This window comes from Alligator mississippiensis, chromosome 1 (genome assembly GCF_030867095.1).
Source record: "Alligator mississippiensis isolate rAllMis1 chromosome 1, rAllMis1, whole genome shotgun sequence".
Classification (NCBI taxonomy): Eukaryota; Metazoa; Chordata; order Crocodylia; family Alligatoridae; genus Alligator; species Alligator mississippiensis.
Window position 1 is genome coordinate 175,542,588 of NC_081824.1, and position 19,702 is coordinate 175,562,289.

The 19,702-nt window shown below is 41.4% G+C and overlaps 1 protein-coding gene across 1 annotated transcript in view; it reads left to right on the plus strand.

The window, feature by feature from the left end:
- Window positions 1-19,702, plus strand: part of BABAM2 (BRISC and BRCA1 A complex member 2) — a 302,496-nt gene that overhangs the window by 48,363 nt on the left and 234,431 nt on the right. Inside the window, exon 4 of the mRNA XM_014598025.3 lies at window positions 5,656-5,750. Coding sequence (XP_014453511.1) covers window positions 5,656-5,750 — 95 coding nt within the window. The remainder of the gene's footprint in view (window positions 1-5,655; window positions 5,751-19,702) is intronic.

Here is a 19,702-nt window from a genome sequence, read left to right on the forward strand (position 1 = left end):
AAATTTAGTGGTTAAAGCTCCTTCTTGTTGTCCATGCACCTGAACTTCCCTGCTCTGGTACCACCAGGGTCTCCACACAAATGGAGCCCATGATTCTGGCTTCTACCCAAACAGAGTCTGCAGTCCCTGCCCCTACCCGGGCAGGACCACAGCCCCGGCCTCCACTCAGACGGAGCCCCTGGCTTCCTGTGGAGGCTGCCTGGCTCAGATGCAGGCAGCTAGGTGTGGGAGCACTGACACCTCCCCTTGTGGGATGTGCTTAATGGTGGAGGTCCTGATGTGCCAGATCAGGGAGTTCCAGGCAACAGTGTGGTGGCTGCGCACCATTAGAGATGCAGAGCAGGAACTAGACGCCTGCTTCCAGGCTCTCCACTGGATGGCTGATGGAGGAAATAAAGAGCTGCCATACAGTCCAGCTAGGGGTTGTCTGGGTGAAGGTAGTCTCTGGCCCAAGGAGGCACTGCACCAGGGTGACCACCCCCTTGGAGCTGCACAACCATTTTGAACCCCTCACATCAGGACAGCCAGCCAAGCACCTGGCTCTAGCATGTGAGAATGGAGGACCACCAGCAACTGTGCCTAGAAGATGCAGAGTAATTGTGGTAGGCGAACCCCTCCTGAGGGAGTGCTGTCACCCTGACTCCTTAGCCCATGAGGTCTTCTGCCTCCCTGGGGTTCATGTCCTGGATGTGACCAAGGGGATCCCCAAACTCATTCAACCCTCCGACCACCATCCCATGCTACTCATCTACGTGGGCACAAATGATACAGCATGAAATAATCCTGGCCGGGTCATGCGTGACTACAGGACTCAGGGGGCTGGGGGCACAGATAATTTTTTCCTCAACCCTACAGGTCACAGGCCCCGGAGGTCAAGGTGCATCAGTGAGGTGAGCAGAAGACTCCGGCAATGGTGCTATCACGAGGGGCTCAGCTTCTTTGACCACGGGTTGCACTTCAGTGAGAGAGCTAACAGATTGCTGGGAAGGGATGGTCTCCACCTCACCCAGAAAGGGAAGAAACTCTTCTCAGCCAGAATGGCTGACCTACTCGACAGGGCTTTAAGATCGCTGGGGAATAGGCAGTCAACTAACAGTTCTAGCCCAGGTCATGTCAACCACAGTAGAAATAACTTAGGTAGCCCAAGGGAACCCACTCCTTCGAGAACCCAAGGAAAGGTCATGTCCCATCACATAAGGAAGCCCAGGGCTTCCCATGACAGACTCAACTGCCTGTATGCAAACACCAGGAGCTTGGGAAACAAGCAAGAGGAACTGGCCCTTCTCTTGTGCAATAAAAATTATGACTTCATAGGGATAATGGAGACCTGGTGGGATTCCACCTAGGACTGGTCCTATAGAAGGCTATACCCTGTACAAGAAAGACTGTATTAGGAAGAGGAATGGGGTGTAGCTCTGTCAAGGAGCAGTACACTTCCCTTCAGACTGAGATCACTAACCATGAAAGGCATCTTGAGACCCTCTGGGTTAAAATATGGGGAGAGCATGGGGAAGGAGATATACTTGTAGGAGTCTATTATAGACGTCCCCACCAAGAAGAAGAGCTGGACTGCGAATTCAGTAGGGAAATGGCTGAGGCTGCATGGTTCTGATGCATGATCGTCATGGAGGACTTCAACCTCCCTGACATCTTGTAGGAAGAGCACATGGCCAAAGCTGACTGGTCACTTAGCTTTTTTGCTTTCATTGATGACCTTTACCTAACGCAAGAGGTCTACGGGCCGACATGGGGAGAGGCACTGCTGGATCTGGTTCTGGCCAAAGGGGGCAATCTGGTGAGCAATCTGAGGATCAAGGGGGAGCTTGGTGACAGCAACCATGAACTGATCACTTTTTCTGTCCAACGCAGGGCGGGCAAACCCCTCAGTAAAACAGAAATTCTCAGCTTTGGGAAGGCTGACTTTCACAAACTCAGAAGATTGGTCAGTCAGGCACTAAGAGGCCATGGCCCCTTACAAAGGGGAGTCCACGAGGATGGTTATTCCTTAAGAATGCAATCCTTGAAGCGCAAGGGACGTCCATTCTGTCCCACAAGAAATGCAGTCAGCAGGCAGGGAAGCCCCCTTGGCTAAACAGGGAACTGTTGGACCTTCCAAAACTTAAAGGAGAAGCCTGTGCCAAAAGGAAAATGGGAAGCATCACCAAGGAAGACTACTCAGCACTAGCCCGCACATGTAGAGAGTAGTCCAGAAAAGCCCAGGCAGAAACTGAACTCAGGCTAGCCACAGAAATGAAGGACAACAAAAAGTCCTTCTTCAGATATGTGGGAAGTTGGAGAAAGAACAAAGGCAACATTGGACCCCTGCAAAATCAAATGGGGCAGCTGACATCTGACAGCCAAAAAAAGGCCAATCTCCTAAACGATTACTTTGCCTCAGTCTTCCACCCATCCACGGAGGTCATACTGTCAGACTGGATGCAAAACACCCAGGGAGTGGGAGGCAGGCCCACAATTGACATCGATAAGGTGAGGGAACGCCTTGAGAGGCTAAACATCCAAAAGTCAGTGACCCCGGATGAAATGCACCTAAGTGTCTTGAAGGAGCTGATGGACATCATAGTGAACCCTGTGGTGAAGATATCTGAAAATTGTTGGTGCTCGGTAAGGTTCCGGAAGACTGGAAAAGAGCCAACACGGTCCCAATCTTCAAGAAAGGAAGGAAGGAGGATCCAGGGAATTACAGGCCAGTCAGTCTGACGTCCATCCCTGGAAAGATCTTGGAGAAAATCATCAAGAGATCCGTCAGCAACAGGCTAACAGAAGGCACCCTTCTGAATGCCAGCCAACATGGTTTTTTTACTGGTAGGTCTTGCCTGACCAACCTCATCTCCTTCTATGACCAGGTGATATATTGCCTGGACAAGGGAGACTAGGTTGATGTATAGTTGGATTTCAAGAAATCCTTTGACTTTGGTCTTTCATGATGTCCTCATGGTTAAGCTGGGGAGCTGCGGCCTCGACCATCACATGGTCCAATGGCTGGGAAACTGGCTCCGGGGTCAGACCCAAAGAAATACTAGTTGATGGGAGCAAATCAACGTGGTGCAGGGTGACCAGTGGCATCCCTCAGGGCTCAGTACTCAGGCCAGTTCTCTTCAATATCTTCATTAATAATCTGGATTCAGGCATCAGATGCGGGCTGGCAAACTTTGTGGACGATACTAAACTATGGAGGAAAGCGTTCACGCTGGAAGACAGGCTGGGGTTACTGACCAACCTGGACACACTCGCAAGGTGGGCGGACCAAAACCTGATGGCCTTCAACATAGAGAAGTGCAGTGTGCCCCACCTTGGGAGGAAGAATCAGCAGCATACTTATAGGCTCGGCAATGCTACACTCGCTAGCATCATGACCAAAAGAGACTTTGGGGGCTTGATTGACCTCAAGAATGAATATGAGCCACCAATGTGGTGCCATAGCTGGCAAAACAAAGCAAACTCTGGCATGCATCCACTGATGCATCTCGAGCAAAACTAGGGATGTCATGCTCCCACTTTACTTGGCCTTAGTGAGGCTGCAGCTGGAGAACTGCATCCAGTTTTGGGCCCCCCACTTTAGGAGGGACGTGGATAAGCTTGAAAGAGTCCAAAGTAGAGCCACCCATATGATCAAAGGCCAAGAGGGCAAGCCTTATGAGGAGAGTCTGAGGGACTTGGGACTCTTCAGCCTGGAGAAGAGAAGGCTCAGCGGGGACTTGGTGGCAGCCTATAAGTATATAAGAGGTGTGCATCAGGACCTGGGAGAACAGATGTTCACCAGAGCTCCCCAAGGCATAACAAAGTCTAATGGCCATAAACTCCTGGAAGGCTGATTTAGACTGGACATAGGAAAAAGCTTATGTACAGTCTGTGTGCCCAGGGTCTGGAACAGACTCCCCCCAGAAGTGGTGCAAACACCTACTCTGGATTCCTTCAAAAGGCATCTGGATATTTATCTCATTGGGATCATTTGACCCAGGCAGACTTCCTGCCTATGGCAGGGGGGCTGAACTCGATGATCTCGCAAGGTCCCTTCCAGCCCCTAACATCTATGAAAATGTTGTGCCTGGCCCCTAGATGAATAGAAGACATCAGTTTGCAGGGTTTGTAAATCCAGTACTTTCACCAGCATTAAATTCCTACACAAATTTTGAAATACAGAAAACATGTGTGGGGGCAGGGGGGGAGTGTATTCTCTCCCTCTCTTTCTCCCCCCCCCATATATATTACTCCACATTCTGCCATTTTACTATGCTTATGTATCCTTTATACAAGTAGTAGAACACAATAATAAAAAGCTTTCACTGCCAGCTCCTTTTTTTATTCTTCCTGCCCCATAAATCTACTTTACACATTGAGGGTCGTGGAGCTATCCTTCATGTGTCATCACGAAGGGAACAGAGCAGTTCAGATGCAGAATAGTAGTACTGAATGTAGTTTCTTTTTAAGACGGTTTTTTGCTCCTATTTAGCTCACTTTATTTCTACGTAAGTTCATATTGATGACCACATCTTGATCTCTGGAAACTTTTCAGTTAAGCACATTTAGAAGTTTCTTTCCACTGTAATTTGAAATGTACTGTTTAAAAACCTTCATCTTTCATGCTTTGCAACCAACATTGGTAAGATGAGTACTCAGTCAGACTGATCCCCTTTTTTTACTTCTACCTACCATTAATAAGCAGGAAAAAAATAACATTTAGCACAGATCTTTAATATCTCCATTGTATTGTGTTCCATTTAATTAGGATCTGGCTAGTTAAGCTGACACCCATTGAGCTTAGCTGTTCTGCCCCCAAATTGTGTTCATTGGGAAAAATGACTACATAATTGAAGGACAGTGCCACTAATTAATTTGCAATGGTCCTATCTGTGGAAAGCCCTGACTCTGAATATAATCTGCATCTAAGTCAAGAATATGGATTATAGGAAGTGATGCGATTAAAAAAAAATGTTTTAGTAGTTTTATATTTTTTTTTTGTCTCAGATGTTCGGATCTAACATGTTCTGTTTATAATGCCAAGGATGATTTTTTTTTTTTCTGCACAACCGTCAGCACTGAAAAGCTACATCAATTAAGCTGTTTTCTGACTCTTACACCATGTTCAGTAATAGGGATTCTGGAAATGGAACATAGCTGACAGTTTTGTGATGATGCTTGAGGCAGAATTGTTTTCAGTTTCCTTTTTCTGTATTCACTCTGAAGTGTTAACTGTAACAAAAACTTGGTTTCCCATCTGTCTTAGGGTTTTATACTTCCATCCATCACCATAATATCTGAGCACCTGTGTAAAATCAATAGGTTTTCTTCAGTAAATAAATGTGACTCATAAAAATAAAGGGAGCAAAACATGTTGGTTACAAATATTTTAATATAATGTGTTGCTATAAAGAAGGTGCTTTTTTACAGAGCTCCTTTTCTAACTGAATTGTTTTGAGGCTTTGCCTGTGGCATAACCAATGACAATCCAAGTAATAATATGTTTCTGTAGTGCATTTTCAATTAACTTTATCATCAATGCATCTGATACTTGCGTCTTTCATATGAATTTTGTTAAATAAAAGAGGTTCGTTGTTTTTTTTTTTTCATTGTAGCATTTAGGATTGGGGAGTACAAAGTGGAAATAAACAGTATATTTTTTTACTTGCATTTCAGGGGATATAATTTTTAATGCCCACTATCCAGAGCTACCACCGGATTTTATCTTTGGAGAGGATGCTGAATTCCTGCCAGATCCCTCTGCTTTGCATGTGAGTACACCTTCAGTGTTTTATGTGGTCATGATATGCTGGAGAGGCTTATGGAACAGTTTAATAATAGGAATTTACTAACAATGCAGAATAATTTTAATCTGTATTTGACTCTCTTGTGAACATATAGACATTTTCTCCTGCTGTAATGATTGAAACATTAAATAAAAATAAATTTTATGAAATCAACTTTAAATCAAGACAAGACATTGGAGGCCCCATATCTTGTCTGTAGTAAATACCCGTTCAGAGTGTCTATTTTAAAGAAAATATTTTATCTACTTAGCACTTGATAATTTCCAATATTTGCTTCTTTACAGCACAGGATTAAGCTTCGTTCTTACCTTTAAAACATTTAATGCTTAGAAATTGGGTTGTGCTGTTCTTTTGGTACCATATTAATACCAGCAAGAGGAGAAACCAGGTGGAGATGTACTGTGGACACTTGTCAGACAGGACTCTAAAATTTATTCTTACAGTGAAGTGGTACTGCAGTCAAAACAGGAGCAAGCTTTGGAGCGGAAAAATAATAAAAATCAACCCATTAGGTAGACAATAATTTGTTACAAAGTGTTGTTAATATGAAAATTGATATAAATTATCTAAATATGAAGTACTAGGTACTTAAATTTGCCTATAATGATAATCTGTTCAGTTCATAAGTGAACTTTGGTTGTATACATGTAATACATCACATTAAGGTGTTTCTCCAGTCAGAAGAACATGCCTTTTGTTTAACGCTCTAGTAACTTTCCTGCCCAGTGGGAGTCGAGATTGAAATAACTAAGTTTTCCGTAAAGATTTTGTAGTTTGCTGACTGTTGCTTGTAGCTGGTTTTATTCACTTGATGAATGATGATAAAAACATTGAGGTATCTTTTAGTCATGAATGCATGAGAAATGCATGCATTTGTCAGCAGTAGGTTGCAAAAATTCAGCGTGGGCTTGTTATTGGTCCTTATTCCATTCCTACTAGTGTGTTCTCTTTTCAGCTATCCTATGTCCCTGTAATACTGTACCTGCACTTCTGCAATCCTGGAAAAGATGCGGTTGTGACACTGAAAATGTTGTCTCTTGCTATGGTACATCAGAGAGGCTAATTAGTTAGAGATGCTATTTCATACTGAAGGTTGAGTTTCATTTGGTTCAGATCATTGCTAAAATGAGCTAGCAAAAGCTGTGTATTTTGGGATGTTTCATTTAGATTTCTCTAGAATTAGTGTTTCTGTATCTTGACAAAGACACTTGTGAACTCAAGGCAGGGAGGCATAAAACTGAAAATACCAATTTCTCTTTCACTTGCTTCCAGAACACTAAAGAATAAAAAATAAACATCACAAAAAGGGGAAAGTATTTTTTTATTCACAGTTTAAGATGTGTGTATACCATAGAGAGAAACAAAATTAATTACTTATATAGATTTAAATAGCTTTGTATTGTTACATCTGTTCAGGAATTTGATTTAATAATGGGCTGCTATCCCTATTTTAGGACTGTCTCATTAATTGTCAAATTCTTTATGTTCCCAGGCAAGATGTAATAATCTAGCACCCATTGTATTTTATTTATTATGTCCTTCAGAGAAGTTATAGAATATGTGTTGTAATAAGTGAAGTCTGACATTTTTTATCAGTCTTTAATTCATCAGGCACCTGATTAGACCTTTTATGCATACACTGTGATTCAGGGGATCAGTGGTTGCCTACTTTAATTCATTTACAGTTCTTCTCTGTTTGTTTGTAATATTCCAATTTTCTTAATGGTACTTATCGCAACGTCAGTTAAAGGTTTGTCTAACTGTCAGTGTACAAACTAAAGACTAACATTTTTGTGTAATAAAAAGAAAAATGAAAAGTGCAACAAAGGTATCTCAGAAGCAAAAGAAGCTCTTGAAGGGAATTCTTCACACCTTGAAGAGGGGCTATTCATATAAAAGCTATTGATAAGTAAGCCAGTACAACAGGAATCTGTATTTTGACTAACCATACCATATATACATCACGTATACCTGCCATGTTTCTAATGTTAAACAAGTACATAGCGATACCAACCCAAACTTTTAATCCAGTGCTTCCCAAACTTTTCCTCAGTATGGCCCTTCATTTCCAGCCCACAGCCCCTCTCCCCCATGACTCCATCTACTGATGTTGTGACCCACTTTGAGGTTGCAACACGCAGGTTGGGAACTGCTGTTGAATCCCTTTGCAAGCTTCTCCTTGCTTTATTCACCTTTTTTGCTTATCATCTTGCTTACTAATGGCTTTTACCATGAATACCAGCTTTGATGCTCTTTTTGTGTGCTTCTCTCACAGGCTCCTGCATGCTTTCATACATGTCACTTCCAATACACAGGCATCCTTTCTACGTTGACTGCAAAGTTCCTCTTCTCCCTTAGTTGACATCATTTCCTGAAGGCCTATTTCTTTCATGACACCTACAAGATACTAATTACTTAACATGTCTGATATTTAAATTAATTAGAAACCTCCACAAATCAACACCTGTTCTTTAGTGTGCTGCACTCCAGCAATGTTTACTACGTAAGTGTGTTACCTTTGAAAGTTGTCCTTGTCCCGTTCCTGGAGCCCCCCTATTCTGCCTTGCCTCCACTTAGTGAAGTTCCTTGTATTGTTAGAAATGTAGCATACACATAGTTTCTCACAAATATGTATGTATGTGTGTATTGTTGCTACAATTAGCACTTGATTAGCTCCTTTAATGCAAAGTTGTTCTTCAAGATTAGTAGGATATTTTACCCGCTGGCTATAGGAAAAGCTTGGTTAACAGACTGCACATAATTATATAATGAAACGCTTCAATTTTTAAGCAATTCTTTATACTTTTTTGTAGTAGTTTCTGGCTGTCAAATTGAAGGAACAGAAGCATTGAAGTAAATGCAGTCCAAAGACTCCTTAAACAAATAGCAAATGTAGCAGAATTCCAGAAGACAGCAGATACGAAGCTGTTCTTTGAATGACCACAGCTGCCTTAGCAGTTCGTTTCATGACATGCCGTCAAATGTTGCCATATGAGTGGTGTCATACATTGCAACTTGCCTAAAAACTACAAGCACTGGATACTCTAGATTCCTTGACCTCATATGATTCTTGCATGGCTTTCAGTAAATTTGCCAATGGAAAGTTGAATGAGAGGACAGCGGATGACTTCCACAAATTCATCTACTTTCTATAAACTGAGAGTGACCTTCACTACAGCAATCCGAAAAGAACACGTATCGTTGCTAGGAATTGCTTCACTAAACAGCTAATACAGGATGTCAGGAATAACAGCTTTTAAAAATAAGTTGTGTTCTACTTTAAGCTTCTGCTTTCTTTACAAGATGCTAAAAGGACACCAAAAAATCATACCGAGCTTTCTGAATGAATATTCTGAAATTTCTGCAGGTAGGGCAAGGTTTTAAGCACCGATTCAGCAAAGTGTTTAACATCATGTTAGATAAAAGCAGATTAACTGTTCTGACCAATTGGGGGTCAGAATGCTTTAGCATTTTGCATGATTTGAGCTCTTAATGACTTAGATGTGCTACTGTATCTTTCATTTACAAAAACTGAAGTTACTGCAGTTTGACATTCTGCAGTTGTGACTCAGTTCTGCATTAAAAGATAATACACATCACTGTGTATTTTGTAAAATCAACTACTACACCTGGACAAAGTGGGCTTCCCATGCCAGAGTTTTTTTATGTGTATGTCTGAGAGATGTCCGAGACGGTATCAACCTTTTATTTTATGTTGCTTGGTTGCTACAAATGAAGGCTTGGCAAAATGCTTTAAAATTATGGAGTGGAAGGAAGTAGGGAAGATCAAAGTGTTTTAGAAATAAATGTGTATGCTTTTATTTTCATTTTTTTAAATACTGTGGTAAACTACAGATATACATTTCTTTCTTTTTGTGTGTGTATATAATAAAAATCAGATTCCCAGGGTGTAAATAGAAAAGTTCTCCCCCTTTGCAGTGTTTATTCATTTTGGTTGGCAACTATTAGAAATGTATTAAAAAAAAACGTATGATTCACTCTATTCTGATTAAAAATTCAATTGGCACAAAATAAGATTAGTGATTCTTGTGTACAGATGAGATTAATTTGGAGCTCATTACAATGACGCCAGTTTGAGTAACAAGAATTGTTTGTTATGTTAGCCTACTTGATTGTTAGTGTGAGCCAGTTAATAATTGAAGTGCATATGCAAAATGTTAACCCTGGTTTTCCAGTGTTTTGAAGTATATTCTGCTTGGCAGAATATAGGCAGCAGTAGTAAAACTAAGCTACCTTTTTGAGTTTGGGAAGAATATCCCAATTGCCAATATACAGTAGAGATTTGAATCACTGTAGAGTCAAATCATCCATTTATTCTACTGAAATGCGGTAACGATGTTTCCTTCATGAAGATCTTTCACAGAACATTGACTTCTTAGGGTTTTTAGCTGGTCTTCATAGGCCTTAATGATCTCGCAGTCCCTACCATAGTAGCAGGTATGATTCTTTACAAAACCTTCATTTATTTTTGTTTGCTCTTCCCTCTTTGAAGTGGCTATATTTTAAAGACCAGATAAATGATTCCTTCTACTTATGACAGACAGGGTTCCTTGGGTAAATCTGATGATCTTTTCTTAGACCAACTCAAATAGTTGGAAAAATTCTTCTTTGCAAGCTATCAGGTACAAATATCCTTTGTCAGGCTGAGGAAGCTCCTGTAGTTGGTTTGTGCTCAAATGGCACCTATCCTGGGCTCATTTTTTGCACATATTTTATATTAATGCTGCTTTAGTGTTGTTGTGCTTGGGATGTGTTTGTAGATACAGTTCCCTGTATCTTGACCTAGGATTGACAATGAGTTGATTGTTTATTTTAAAGCATTCTGAAAAGATGTCCCAGCTGTCTGTAGCTTCTCCTGTACTAATATTGTGAGAGGGTAGTGCCAATTCTAGGACCTCTTCCTTATTTATTCTATCCATCCATTTTGCTATGAAAATTCTATGCAGATAAAACCATTAAAAGGTGCTAAGTTTGTATTAGATGGTCTTAAAATCAATTTTAACTTTTTTCAGCCTAAAACTAAAAATATGATCATGACTTTAGTTTTAGCATGCAAGCTAGACCTTTTTATGAAGAATTCTTAAGCAAATGTATTAATACTGTTAATCCAGCTTTCTACTTGGCTTGTCTAACTTGTGAAGTTGAAGAATTCTGGCTTTGGTTTAGGATGTTTGTATTTTCATATGTGTAATTCTTGTGATGAACTACACAACCTATCATGTAAGTACCCTAGTTTTTGCCTAAACTGTTAACATTTTCAAATACAGTTGCTAGGTACTTTTTTTTCTGAAGTTTCAGAATGGTTTTATATTTGCAAACCTGTATGCTTTGGCACAGGTGTTCTAAGTTTGACCACTTTTCTGAAGGAAAAGAAAGCTATCAATTTTCCCAGGGTGGCACATAGTCGTAAAAATATCAGGAGTGAATTTTTTAGGTATTTTAAAAAGGATGCACTTTTATTTGAAAACTGATGCTATATAGTGAGTCTACAATAAGTTTATCAAAGAGGGTCACATAGCATAGTTAAAGCACTTCTTAGTTTTCTAATTATTGTTGTCTTGAGAAAAGCGTTGCTTTTTTTTTTTTTTAATATCCTATGCTTGATGATGTATGGGCAGACTTGTAGTTGTTTGGGTGATTGTACTGCACGTTTCCACACTTTCTTACTTTTTCTGTATTTATTTTTAAGTTTAATCTTGCTTGGAAATTCAAGCATGTATTTTAACAAGCTACAATCTTCTCCTTGAGGTTTTCCCCTTAAATATTTACAGATTGAGCTGCAGGTTAGCCAAGTCTGTTTAAAGAATTTCTCAAAACAAAACATGAAGCTTTTGTAAAATATTTCAGAATGGTTCAGTGATTGGAATCCTGTTTAAATGTGCAAGATGTTCAGAGACACTGCCAGATCCTGTTACCTACCTTTCCCATTTAGGATCATTTTCCATATGGAGTCACCCTGTCATATAAAATACTCTCCTTTGGATGGATGAATCAACTGCATGTAAAATGCAGGTATAAGTCAAAGTGTTCATTTTCTAAGAAATTAATGGAACTTTCTCAGATTTCCAAAAGGCACTGCTCCCTCAGCATAACATTTTTAGAAGAGCCAGACTCAGAAGGGATTTGAAGGATTGAATAATTTCTTGAGAGAGAAGGTTTAGACCCTTGTTCTTGCTACACTAGCTCCATTTTATTCCTTTTAAACTTGCACACCTGTACAAACCTGGTGTCTCTGGTTTGTGAAACCAACATTGGGGGATGTCAGGACCTTTAAATTTGCTTAGAAAAATAATTTCTAAGCAGCTTCACCATAACCTATTCTGTTGGAAGTTAATATATGAAAAATATCCTTAAATTCCCGCTGGCTAAAAGTGACCATCTCAGTGTAAAGCAGAGTTATCAGACAGCTGAGTAAATACATTTAGGTAATACTGGTGAAATATTATCACACAAGTCTATTAGAATTTTCTTCTTTGCTTCATAGAAATAGACACCAGTGGATATGCATAGGTACTGTGAACATGACAACTACCAGAACATAAAGCAAACAAGAGAAGAAATATATACTTAAACTAGCACGTGTGCCACAACTGGCATGAGCAGCCTGTGTGTGTGTGTAGCATGTGGCAGAGTAGGGAGGAGACATGCACCATAGTACAGGTACTTCTCACTTAATATCGTCCTGGTTAATGTTGTTTTGTTATTACGTCACTGATCTATTAGAGAACATACTCGTTTAAAGTCATGCAATGTTCGGTTATAACGTTGTTTGGCCGCCACCTGCTAGTAAGTAACTACTATGATGTAATTGGATTCACTTAACATTGTTTCGCTTTGTCACATTTTTCAAGAACATAACAACGTTAAGCGAGGAGTAGCTGTAGTACATAGGACATGGAGCACAGGCAGGAGACAGAAAACAAAGTAGCAGATTAGATAGGAAGCACAGAGGGTTGGGAGTAGAAAGCAGAGCAGCCAGTCTGGCAGGGAAGGGGATTGGAGTGGCACCCATGGAAGGTGTTGGGCTAATTTGTGACATGCCTGCCAAAAAGGTTGGCTCCCACTGATCTAACTATAGAGCTTGGCTTTCACTTTCATTTGGAGTTTTATTGGATTTGTATGTTGTCATTGCACTAATACATTTTTAGGAGTTTTTATGCTGGGTTGGCTGCTTTACCTTTTATTAAGGCAGCTGTAGGTTTTGTACTGTACTTGAATGTCTTTGGGATTGAACACTTTAAAACTTTTCCTAATTTTAAAAAATCTTCCAAATTGTGATTTTTCAGAGGGAGAGGAAGGGAAATTAATGATTTTTTTTTTTTCAAATATGAAAAGCTTTTCTATTAAAAACATTTGCAATCTACATCTAGACAGCAATCGTATGCCAAGCTTCACCCACGGAAGTTTTAAAGAGCCAAGATATCTAAACTTGAAAATCTGGGTTTATAATAGAGGTGCTAACTGCACTCTGTCTGTATGTCTGTGAACAATGATTTATACATGCAACTTTGGTGTGTGCTGGTTGGTTAAACTTTAAATTCTGATTTTTTTTTCCTAATTTTTATAGCTATTTCTTTGTCATTGAAAATAGATGAACATATATTGGTAATCACTAGGCTGTTGCTAATTTATTGAAAATGTTGTAATAGGCTTTTTTTTGATGATGATAAAATGGGATGGTAAACCTTTCACTAGAGAGAGGTAGTTAGCTGCATTAGTCTGAAAGCAGGCAGAAAGCAGAGTAGAGAGACTCACCTTATGTCTTGGTCTATATATAGAGCAGAAGCTTTTGTGAACTGGAGTTCACTTCATCAGATGCTGTGAAAGGCTTTCAACATCAGGTTGTTTCTCAAATCAAACCAGATAAGATTTTCTTGCTTTATCTTATTGTTTTGGTGGTCTATGTGCAATAAGCTTGTTGATTTTAAGTTCGCTTTCCTGTAGAGAAAGCAGCATGATAGTTGGCAGTAATTAGCAGGCTTGTTTATTGTCCCAGCAGGGAGGTTGGTTATTGAATGGGCTATGGCCATGTGGTCTCTCAACTCTAGAAATTCTTCTCTCTCGGTGTTTAGAATCATTTGTAGATTAATATGAAGGAAGCTGGCATTACTATAACTAGCATTCTGTATCTGTTCTGTGTGTAAGTAGAAGATTACCTTTTTGGGTTATTAACTCGGTACCTCTTGCTAGCAATAAAATAATTAAATGTTTCATGAAACATTTAAAATAAATAGCTCAGTGATAGTTATGAGTGGAAACAGAATGCAGCAATGGTTCTTCTTTTTTATTAGAAACTTCCTTGTTGTTTTAGTATGTGTACACACTTGTTTTTCCTCTTCTGTGTTAATACGTTGGAATCATACACATACAGTTTTTGTCATTTTATCCTTCTTTTTTGTTTTTTATAAAATGAAAAAAGTGTGCATTTACAGTCCCTTGTTCCATCAGCACAAATAAATGGGTAGCTCCTTATTGGCTATCTTGCCCTAAGAGACTTTACCTATATTTAAAACGATTTAGTGCTCTAGATATGCCATTGTTATTATGAGTTTTTGGGATAGTTTAAACTAGTTTTCTTAACAAAATAAGGTATTGATGACCAGAAAAGGTTACTTGACCAGACTTTTGAAAGATTAGCTGTATTTATCACAAGGCATTAACAAGACAATGGGCAATTTTTTCCAGCAGGTACCTAGATATCTGGATAGTAAATCAGAGTGCTTTGCCAGTCTCTTGGATGTTGACTCTATAATCTGTCTTCCTTCTCCCTTTCCTTTTGAGGGTAAAACTAAATTGAACAGGTTTCAGCAACTGGCCCCCAGACTGGTTTCAGAGGCTTTGGATATGCTCTTCAGACCTTCTAAAAATATCCCCAAATAGTGGGCATTTCCTCCCTTACCAGAAGCATCTGTAGTCTCCAGGCCCTGTTCAGTAGATACTTCTCAAAATACTGTTGTGTGTGGGACTGCCTTTCTTGGCTGTGTAATAAAAATACAATACTCAAGTACAAAATCTGATATCCCTTCCTATCCCATGTGGGTTTCTTAAGGGTTTCTTTTCACTTGTCTTAAGTAGATGGGTTGGAAGTTTTCCTGACGGTTTCCACCTCTTTGCCCTCCTGTCGTACTCTTTTTCTCCCTGTGTAGATAATCCCTGGGCCATCCTGGATTTTTAAATTTAGTTTGTCGGTTAATCTGTTTTCTTGTTTTCTACTTGTTTTGATTTTACTCATCTTCCATTTTGTCCTGGAATAGAATCTAAGCTTGGAAGGGAGATAATTCAACACCCTTGAACTGATTCAAGATTCACTTTCTAGACAGATGCATATCTAGCCTCTTCTTCAAAGTTTCTGGTGAAAGTTCCATAGTTTTCCTAGATAGCTTGTTCTGTTATCCTGTCCTTAAAGTTAGGAAGTTTTTTTCCCAAGATCTAAACTAAATCTCAGCCAATTGTCTTGCTCCAAGAAAGAATGTATGATTTTTCCTCCCTTATCTTTCTAGCAGCCTTTCAAGTACTTGAAAACTGATACCTTCTCCTTCCTCTTCCCCACCCCTTCACCCCCTCATCCTTCAAACTAACCATACCTGATTCTCCCAACCTTTCCTCTTATGGCTTGCTTTCCAGCTTCTTTTTTAATTTTTGTCATTGGATCCTCTCCAGTTTCTCTGCATCCTTCTTAATGTAAGAAGCCAGAAATGGACACATTATTCCAGCTGAGACCTAACCAGTGTTGAGCAGAGCAGAGTTGTCCTCTCCTGTGACTTATGTAGAATGCTTTTCTTAACGCAACCCAAAATAGCATTGGCTTTTCTTGTGACAACATCCACATTGCTGACTCTCGCTAAATTCGTGATCCAGTGTAACCTCTTATCCTTCTTGGCAATGCTACTGCCTGCCCTGTTGTTCTTTTCTCTATTTATATATATTTTTTCTTTGCTATGTTTAACATCTTGCCTTTGTCAAGTTTGATTTTCTTGTCCATAGCATAGTTCTCCAATTTATCAAGATCCCTTTGAATTTTATCCCTATCCTTCCAAGTGTCAGCATTCTGTCCTAGTTTTGTATCATTTGCAGACTTGATCAGCCTGCTCTTTATTCTTTCCTTCAAGTCACTAATAAGGTTTAAACAGTTTAAACAATACTGGACTTGGAACAGACTACTGTGAGACGTGGACACCACCTGCAAGTCTGACATAGATCCATTAGTAATTCGTCTTCAGTTGCAGTTATTTAACTAATTATATATTCATCTAACAGCATCCCTATCTAGCCTACATTTCTCTCTTGCTTACAAGCCTTTTTGGTCAAGCCTCCAAGGTCAAAAACCTTTTTGAAGTACAAAACTACCATATTTACTCTAGTCCAAGATGAGTTTGAACTTAAGACACTCCCTGCCCTCCCCCTGCGTAATTAGATTCTATATGTAGAGCATGTATAGATTTGCTATAATTTCCGTGTATAGAATCTAATAATTGGAGGGTCAGCTTTAAATTCATCTGTCCCACTGCTGCAGAGGAAAGGAAGCAAGCAGCAGGGGGAGTCAAGTGGCCTAACCCTTGCCCCCTTGTGCTTGTCATCCCCCACCCATTGTCCCCCTGCTGCCTTTGACTCTTTCTACCCTGCCACTGCCTCCTCTGGTGGGTGGCTCCCCTTCTCCCCATGGTGTCTGAACTACCCTGCCCTTGCTACCTGACCCTGCTCCAGTCCAGAGCAGGGAGCACATGGTGGCTCTGACCCCTGCTTGACCAGGCAACAGTGACTACAGTGGTAGCAGCTGCAGCTCTAGCCTAGGCTTTGGGATGAAGTCTAGGTTAGGGCTGGTGTTGGAGCGGCTGCCACCGCTGCAGCCTGCTTGGGCAGGGGCTGGAGCCACCATGTACTCTGTGGCCCAGGCTGGAGTGGGGCTGAAGCCAGAGCTGCAAGTGAGGGTAAGTGACAGGAGCGGGGCAAAGGGGTCACATGAGGAAAGCAGCAGCTCTGACTCCAGGGCTAGACCTAGGGCTACAGCAACCACTTTCCCACCCTGCCCCTTATATTACAATCCAAGTATAAGGCTTTTTTTCCCCCTATACAGACTGGGGGAGGGACGACACCTCATCTTGGACTTAAGTAAATATACTATTATGTCCACCATGTTACGTTCATGTACCAAACCAGTACACTGTTAAAGGAGGAAACAAAGTTTGTGAGTTGTGACTGTTTTTACAAATCCATGGTTGTCTTCTAATGGCCAGCACTGCATCCTCCACATATTTATAGCTTGAATGCTTTAGGATTTGTTCTGGTAACTTCCCAGTATTCCAATTAGACTGACCAGTCTGCAGTTCCTGGGACCTGGACCTCCTTTTTTTCCCTTTCCTAAAGACAGGCGTTACATTAGTCCTTTTGCAGTCCCATGGGACCTCATTTAACATCCAAGAGTTTGCAAATATTTCAGTGGCTCTGAGATGTCTTCATCTCATCCCTTCAGCACCCAGGGTGGAGTCCATCAGGCCTTGCTGACTTACTCAAATTCGTCAAAAGCTCTCTGACCTATTCTGTAGTTATGATCCACATCCTTTCCTTTACATCCCTTAAATTAGTGTTGTTAAGTGCTTGACTGCAGGTTTGATTTTATTTTTTTAAATAAAAGAAGACATTTTCTGTGTGTCTTTATGACCTCTGTTGATGGCTCACCAAATCTGTTGCTTAGCACTTTTCCTGATCTTTCTTTTCATATGACTTTTACAGAACCCATTTTCATTGTTTAACATGTCTTGCCAATTGTAACTTGTTTTTGCCTTTTTTCTTTTCTGATTTTTGTCCCTGTCTGTGTATCCTGTTCCTTTTGTGTATCTGTCCTATTGCTTGCATGCACCTCTTAATTTTTCACTTACTTATAAAAGCTCCTTCTGCAGCCACATCAGTCTCTTGCTGTTTTTATTTTTGTTTTGCATTCATAGATTCATAGATGTTAGGGTCGGAAGGGACCTCAGTAGATCATCGAGTCCGACCCCCTGCATAGGCAGGAAAGAGTGCTGGGTCTAGATGACCCCAGCTAGATGAATATCCAACCTCCTCTTGAAGACCCCTAGGGTAGGGGAGAGCACCACCTCCCTTGGGAGCCTGTTTCAGACCTTGGCCACTCGAACTGTGAAGAAGTTCTTCCTAATGTCCAGTCTAAATCTGCTCTCTGCTAGCTTGTGGCCATTATTTCTTGTAACCGCTGGGGGCACCTTGGTGAATAAAACCTCACCAATTCCCTTCTGTGCCCCTGTGATAAACTTATAGGCAGCCACAAGGTCGCCTCTCAACCTTCTCTTGCGGAGGCTGAAAAGGTCCAGGTTCTCTAGTCTCTCCTCGTAGGGCTTGGTCTGCAAGCCCTTAACCATATGAGTGGCCCTTCTCTGGACCCTCTCCAGGTTATCCGCATCCCTCTTGAAGTGCGGTGCCCAGAATTGCACGCAGTATTCCAACTGCAGTCTGACCAGCGCCCGATAGAGGGGAAGTATCACCTCTTTGGATCTATTCGTTATGCATCTGCTGATGCACGATAAAGTGCCATTGGCTTTTCTGATGGCTTCGTCACACTGCCGGCTCATGTTCATCTTGGAGTCCACTAGGACTCCAAGATCCCTTTCCACTTCCATGCCACCCAGCAGGTCATTCCCTAGGCAGTAGGTGTGCTGGACATTTTTCCTCCCTAGGTGCAGCACTTTGCATTTCTCCTTGTTGAATTGCATTCTGTTGTTTTCTGCCCACTTGTCTAACCTGTCCAGGTCTGCTTGCAGCTGTTCCCTGCCTTCCGGCGTGTCCACTTCTCCCCATAGCTTTGTGTCATCCGCAAACTTGGACAGAGTACATTTGACTCCCTTGTCCAAGTCGCTGATGAAGACATTAAAGAGTATCGGTCCAAGGACCGAGCCCTGCGGGACCCCACTGCCCACACCCTTCCAGGTCGAAACCGACCCATCCACCACGACTCTCTGGGTGCGACCCTCTAGCCAATTCGCCACCCACCAGACTGTGTAGTCATCCAAGTCACAGCCTCTTAACTTGTTCACCAGTATGGGGTGGGATACCGTATCGAAGGCCTTCCTGAAGTCTAAGTATATGACATCTACCCCTCCTCCTGTGTCCAGGCGTTTCGTAACCTGGTCATAAAAAGAGACTAGATTGGTCAGGCATGATCTGCCTGCTACGAACCCGTGCTGGTTTCCCCTCAGCATTGGAACAGCTTGATGCCCTTTATGTCCTGAGAATCATTAATTCTACCATATTATGTTCACGTCTTCCCAAGTTTTAATCACTTCCATGCCTGCAACCATGAGGTGGTTGCTCCTCAAGGGAGTGATCTTGATAGCACAAGGGATGGCCATCCCATCTCGTAGGAAGGGTAGCAAAAGGGCACAGCAGCCCCCTTGGCTCAGCAAGGAACTTGAGGACCTCCTGTCGCTGCCGTGCACTGCAGCAAGGAGTCCGGGAGCCTTAGATGGCCGTCAGGCAGATACTTGTGACGCTTGGAGTGGAATTAATTAGGCAGACGCTTATCGGTTGCAAAGCAAGATTATTTACTCACGCCGTCAAGGTGGTGAACAATGGAGGTCAGAGGTACTTGGTTAGTTACAGCTTAAGAGTTCGTAGGTCGGTCTGCATAAGTGTTCGGAAATGGTCGGGCAGAAATGGTCGGGCTGGCAGTCGTTGATTTACGTCTGAGATTGGGTCGAGACGGGCGGGGGCACTGACAAGTGATCAAATTGCCAGTTACTCTGACACGTATGTTCAGAGGTCTCCAAGGTGCGTACGGAGGTCCCCCTTCTTCTTCGTCGTCTTTGCGGAAGTGTACGTGAGTTTTATTTGTATAATAGCCAATTGCTTTTTGCCACGTCATAAATTTAATTAGAATCGCCAATTAT